Here is a 7,024-nt window from a genome sequence, read left to right on the forward strand (position 1 = left end):
AAGAGTCTAATAAATAATGAAAAAAATCAAATCGCTATTGTTTCTTTCTTTCTTTCTTTTTTTTACTTCTGTATAAATTGTAAGGGTTTATTTTTCCAGATGCAAAAATGTCCATGAAATGAGTGTGCTGTGTATAGGAGTGCATTTCCTTCAGTGGCCTCATGAGGGTGATAGGATCCTACAGTGTTTACTGTATATTAGTGGCTGACGAAATGGTTCAAGTAGGTTCATCCTATGGACTGTGATTTCATGGTTTTCAGATTAACAGTCCTGATTACAGATGCCTCTGTGACCTTTTTGTAGTAAGCATTGAGAACAGCCAACGTGTTACTAATGTGACAAGCTGTTGCGTTGTATGCAACATGTTTGTCATCTCCCACCCGAGTCACGACTCCTTATGAATAATGTGCTAGTGGGATTCAGGCTTTATGATGATGTAAGCGGCATATATATTGCATATAAAATGGAACAAACTACGTTGAAGTCATTTTCCATCAAACGAGCTCCTGTGCCTGCTGGTTCAGACTCCAGGCAATCGTAGAACCCCCTGCCTCTAAATGTGCTACTGAACCATACATGAGCAATCCATTGACATTATTACTCTTAAATAGAAATAGGTTATCATGAACAAATAAAAATAATAGTATGTTATTATTTTAATGGTGGATAAAGGGTGATTTGATTGCACCACTCTGTGTTCACCATTATTGTTAGCGCAGTAATCATCTGTACAGAGTAAGTGTTCCCCGAAGGCGTGCAATCTATCTCAAGGATGAATGGTTATGAAATGCAGGGCTTAGCACAGTTGTTCATCAGGCTCAGTGAAACTGGCAAATGACATTTTCATACCAGGGAGATGAAGACAGAATTATACTTCTCAAAATCAGCTGCTTTCACGGGTCTGTGAGTGTAATAAAGAATCCGATCCAGGAAGAATTGAATGTAGAACAAGCAGATTTGCATGCCTGTTAAAGAGGCTTGCTATAAACCCGAAGAACAAACAAAAGCACAATAAAGACACAAGCGCTCGAGTGTATAAATCAACATGTTAACATAATCTGTGGTTTATAAGCTTTATTCGGTTTCATATCGGATTTCATAGCCTGTGTTGGTTTAACACCAGCTTCCTCAATACATTTTGGTTAAGAAATTAAAAAAAATATTCAAGTGAGCCACAGAAACTATTCAGTCAAGGCACATTTCTGCATCCTTGTCCTTCATTGGAGGTATTTCGTGATACAAGACATGACACATTTACAACCGATATGTGTTAAACACATGTACACATACATTACTATTATTACATTGTTATTATACTGGCACATTACATGTACTGTCCAGATTAAGTGCCTTTTCAGTGGTCATGGCACATTGCCAATAGTAGTTTGCATTGCCATTTTTGCATAAAATCTTGATTGCTTTATTCTTCTCAATGCAGCTTCACTCTAATGTCACTGAAAGCATGATCCCGAAGCTCTAAGGATGGGGTTAGTTTCTGCTCGGACGTCAATCGCTTTTCTTGCCGTGCCCTTTGAACTTAGCCATAAAGTCAAATGCTCCCAAATATTTACCAAGCAGCACTCCTAATTTAACGGGCAATATGCTGAAAGAAATATAAAAAAAAGAAGAAATGCGAAACATTATTGTCCATCTGAATAACAAGGAGAAACAAACCAAAAGTAAATCGGTAGAGAAACCGAATGGAAGTGTGACATTTGGACCAGTTCATGCAGTAGGCAAATAGCCGCATATGAACATTTTTAACTCGCATAGGAACCTGTGTAAAATTAAAAGAGCCAACAAGACAGGAAAGGCTGTCTAGATAATTAGACAGTTTGTTATATTGGATGAAAGAGTTCAGAGCATAGAGTAGAAACAGATACAGTAATAGCAGTAATCATGTAAATCACTCGGATTCTAAGAAAAAGCAGGTACTGTTATCGCAGTGCTGTGGATTGTACGGTATTTCTAACGCATTATAAAATATAAAACAGTATTTGCATTTTAAAGCAGAGACCTGTGAGTGAAATATTCCTGTTTTCATTTATATAAGCACTGAAACTGAGCTTATGACTTGTCAGATGCAAAAAGGAGATGTATCGACGTGTCCACTGTCTCGAGTCTATCCGTGTTGCAAAACCCTCAACTGCTCTTCTAAATTTAAATGATTTCACATGATCTGTAATCACATGATCTGATCCTTTATTATACTAGCTTTAATGATCTGGTAGTGCCAGAAAGATAAAGCAGCAGATCAACATTATATGGTGCAGTAATGCTTTGTAAACATTTGTAAGATACTAGAGAATTGAGAACGATTCATTAACCCTTAGCAATTAATAATAAGCAAAAAATCCTTAGTGATACCAGAATCAAATCCTGCACCCTATTCTGGTGCATTTTTCTTGCAGTATTTTGGGGTTTTTGCATGCCAACTGCTGATCTAAAAGTGAACCCCATTACCAAACAGACATAGTATAATCAAACACTCCTACATGCACACACACACAAACGTGAACAACAATTCAGCAGAAACCTGGCAAAAGATCAGTCAGACATGTAAGAGGTGTATCCATTATGGCATCATAGACTGGTCTCGCTAATTAAAATCTTAAATGATGGCACAATTATGCTAGAGTTCAAAGAGATTTGAGCATAAGCAGCAGAGAGAGATTATGTGTGTGTACACAAGGGCTCACGTGTGCACACACATACACGTAGTGTACAGACAAACAGAAAACTGCATACACTATATGAGTACTGAGTACACACAGTGAACACAGCAGTGCAACATGATTCCTGGAATGACTTAAAATGTCTTAAAAAAGCTTAAATGTGACTCACCTCTTTAGAGCGATTGAAATGTAGATGCTACGAGGCAGATACAGATAGACCTGATCTCTCCGGACAGCATCCACAATCTTTCTACACACGTACTCCGGCTCCAAAATGGGCATGATTCTCGGCCACCTACAAAAAATACATAAACCATTAGGAGACGTTTTAATCCATTAACTTGCAGTATGTGCAGAATAATTAGGATAAGTACTTCACCATATCTTAGCTCTTGAAATGGCATTTCCTCACAGACAAGATCTCCTTGACTTTTAATTGTCTTGCACATTAAGACTGGCTATCTTACAGCAAGCTGTAGTCTAATGCATAGTCATTGCCATTTCAGGCATAATAGTTTTCTTGATGATTTTTGTAAAGAGTTGTCTCATACAAAGTGGTAGTCTATTAGATATACATTATATTGCCAAAGGTTTTGGGACACCCCTCCAAACCTTTGAATTCAGGGGTTGGGCTTGGTCCCTTTGTTCCAGTGAAAGGAACTCTTACTGCTTTAGCATACCAAGACATTTTGCACAGTTTCATTGGTCAGACATTGGTCAATTTGGGGATGGCCCCTTCCTGTTCCAACATGACTGTACACCAGTGCACAAAGCAAGGTCCATATAGACATGGATGAGCGAGTTTGGTGTGGAGGAACTTGACTGGTCTGCACAGATCAACTTTTGGGATGAATGAGCGGAGACTCTGAGCCAAGTTGGGAGCATGAAATTGTCCATAATGTCTTGGTATGCTGAAGCATTAAGAGTTCCTTTCACTGGATCTTAGTGGCCAAGCGCAACCCCTGAAAAACAACCCCTGAATTCAATGATTTGGAGGGGTGTCCCAAAACTAGGCTATGGCAGGATGAAATGAAGATTTCTTATCTAGTGATTCGTCTTTGTGGCCCAATAGCTATGTTCATCTCTTACATTAACTTAGGTTTCCCTGATGACTCTTTTTTTGTTGGAAAAAGAATCTAATAAAGAGGTTATCCCGCAGCAGTATACCATCTGTATACACAGTGGAATATACTGTGGTTTAATGAATATATCTACTGGGTGTATGAAAATTAATATGAGCAGCCACAATGTAGCTTGATCTTCTAACATGCAGGGTCATATGCACCATCAACAAATGAAAATTTCTGGAATATGGGAAATGTGGGAAATATGGGAAATGTTATCTAATGCTCTTTTGATGACATTGCTAAAACTCAAATCGAAGATTACTGATTTTTTTTTTTTTTTTATCATTTCTTGCTATATTTCATGATATAGCAATATCAAGCTTGAAATGAATAAGGCTTAGGTAAATTGTGATCTTATAATAGGAAACTTCAGATAGATCTGGACATATTCTGAATATATTTTTATATATTAGATATTTTTACTTGCTTGCATTTGTGCAATGATCACCCCTAATGCTAGAACACTCACTTACATATACAACATCTATCAAACACACACTGATCATTCAAATAAAAACCTAATATCTCAGACCTTAAACTGGGCTAGTAACACAATATGCCCCTAGCGCTCCTGTGTCCTTGATCTGTCGGTTTTAAAAATCTGCATAACAATGCCTGAAGATAAGCCCAAATGAAATACTAAAATATGTCAAACTTCTCCTGTTTGTGTATTAGCAAGCATTCAATATTCCTTACACTTAAAATACTGTGGCCGCACTGTCTCCAATCAAATGATTTATCCACTGAAATATTGTGTGTAAGTCTTACTTTGTGTTAGCCCCATCAAACATTCCAGTGTTGATGAAGAAAGGACACACAATGGTGGTCTTCACTCCGTCACAGCCCATAGCCAACATCTCCAGAGCAATAGACTCTGCAAAGCCCACTGCTGCAAACTTGCTAGCGCAGTAATCTGTCAAATACACACACACACAACACTAGGCAGTTAAACCGGGTTTAATGTAGTGTTTACTGTCACACAATTTGTGTTGTGGGTGTGTACCTGCTAGTCCGCTAACACCGATAAGCCCAGCTGAGCTAGCTATGCTGACAATATGACCATGGTTTGCAGCAATCATCGCTGGGAGAAAAGCCTTACACATCTAAAGAGAGAAGCAGTCGTTGTCGTTGCAGTAAATAGTCTTAGATTTGGAAGAGAAAGTGAGGAACTTCAGAATAACTAACCCAGAAATGTGCCATGCTGTTGACCTCCATAGTCTTCTGTACAAGTGAGTCTGGAGAGTCCAGAAACTTCTTCCCTGTAACGATGCCAGCATTGTTCACCAGGATAGTAATGTCACCCACCTCACGTTTGACCTAAGGAGCCAAGCAAATTGAATCATCTTTAACTGGACAACATACTGTGGTGTAGTGCTTTCAGTAGCACTATTCTCCAGCACAATTTAGCAGTGTTTGGAATCAATAGGCTTTTGTATTTTCTGTGCCAGCTGTAACGTCAACAGTAGGCTATGGTGAAATATGTCTGTGTGTGTGAAATAGGTTATGTTGAAATATGTCTATTCATTCATCCATGTCCTGATTAGTAGCATCTGTATACAGGCACAACATTATGACCACTGAGCGGTGCCGTGAATAACACTGATGATCTCCTCATCATGGCACCTGTTAGTGGGTGGGATATATTAGACAGCAAGTGAACATTTTGTCCTCAGAGTTGATGTGTTAGAAGCAGGAAAAATGGGCAAGCGTAAGGATTTGAGCGAGTTTGACAAGGACCAAATTGTGATGGCTAGATGACTGGATCAGAGCATCTCCAAAACTGCAGCTCTTGTGGGGTGTTCCCGGTCTGCAGTGGTCAGTGTCTATCAAAAGTGGTCCAAGGAAGGAACAGTGAACCAGTGACAGGGTCATAGGTGGTCAAGGTTCACTGATGCACATGGGGAGTGAAGGCTGGGCCGTGTGATCTGATCCAACAGACGAGCTACTGTTGAAGATGTTCTGTTGGAAAGGTATCTGAATACACAGGGCATGACGGGTCAGGGCTGTTTAGGGATCAACACAACATTAGGCAGGTGGTCATAATGTTATGCCTGATCGGTGTATAATTTGATCATGTAGGGCATATATTTGGCTCGCCCACAGTGAAATTGTCTTTGCGAATTATTTTCACTTAAAAGAACATCCAAACAAGTTGAGGTTGGTTGTAGAGCCTCATTCAGCTAGAGTAACAAACATGTAATATCTTATATAGAGTGTTCCCCTACCCGGTCTGCCACTTTGTACACCTCCTCCCGGCTGCTACAGTCGCAGGTGTAGGTGTGCGCTCGCGCACCATGTGTTTCCTTGACGAGGCGCGCGGTCTCCAGGTTTCCCGCCTCGTCGATGTCCAGGAGCACAAGGCGCGCGCCGAGCCCCGCGAACTCCAACGCCAGGATCCTGCCCAGTCCAGCTCCAGCCCCGGTCAGCAGCACGAGCTCGCCCTCGACACTCTTCCTCCGCGCCGGCACAAACAGCCGGACAAACGCCTCCAGGTAGTAGACCACCGACAATCCGAGGACCTTTAAAGTCTCTAAGAAGAAGTTCATGGCGACAAAATAACGGATTCTGGACACAAAGGTAAATGTTCAAGCTCAGAGCTCGAGTGACTTAATCAGCGTCTCTGTGTTTACAGTAAACTGCGGAAGGAGTTTCTCTCAGCACAGTCTGTTCATTTAGTTCAGGGCAGGAATACAGGTGATAAGTCCACCGCTGCGATCACTCGCTTCTTTTTTTTTTTTTTTTTTATTTAAACACACGGCGCAAAGTCCACCTTCGGTCACTAAAAGTTCAATTTCATGTCGTGTTTACCTCCAATACAAAGGTCGATATTTCTGCAGCGGCTCAGTAACGGTGCAGGATGTAGAAGGCGCGGCTTATTGTTAACTGTTTGTGAGGCGCTGAGCTGCAGAGTTCAGCCTTTCACTGGATAATGTTTCAGGAAGGTACAAACAAAGCTACTTACTATTCTATTGTGGAGAAGAGCTGGGATTAGTTTACAGAGAAAAATACAATAAAATTACATGAACCAGAAGTTTTAAAAAGGTTTTGCTGCTTTCGACCTGATTAAAAGGAAGAATGGGTTACAACAATAATGAGTCAATTACATCCAGAAAATGTGATTTAATCTTAATGTGACTGTTAATGTACATTATATTGCCGAAAGGTTTGGCACACCCCTCCAAATCATTGAATTCAGGTGTATTTTTTAGGTGTTTGGCCCCT

At 40.3% G+C, this 7,024-nt stretch overlaps 1 protein-coding gene across 1 annotated transcript; it reads right to left on the reverse strand.

The window, feature by feature from the left end:
* Window positions 1-1,036: 1,036 nt before the first annotated feature.
* sdr16c5b (short chain dehydrogenase/reductase family 16C, member 5b) lies at window positions 1,037-6,653 on the reverse strand. The gene is made up of 6 exons (XM_058394721.1): window positions 6,028-6,653; window positions 4,988-5,119; window positions 4,806-4,905; window positions 4,571-4,715; window positions 2,845-2,970; window positions 1,037-1,603 (listed from the first exon to the last, which is right to left on the reverse strand). Exons 1-6 carry the CDS (start codon window positions 6,346-6,348, stop codon window positions 1,507-1,509), a joined length of 921 nt encoding a protein of 306 aa, XP_058250704.1. The 5' UTR covers window positions 6,349-6,653; the 3' UTR covers window positions 1,037-1,506.
* Window positions 6,654-7,024: the final 371 nt, after the last annotated feature.

The sequence above is a fragment of the Hemibagrus wyckioides genome, linkage group LG07, assembly GCF_019097595.1.
Source record: "Hemibagrus wyckioides isolate EC202008001 linkage group LG07, SWU_Hwy_1.0, whole genome shotgun sequence".
Classification (NCBI taxonomy): Eukaryota; Metazoa; Chordata; class Actinopteri; order Siluriformes; family Bagridae; genus Hemibagrus; species Hemibagrus wyckioides.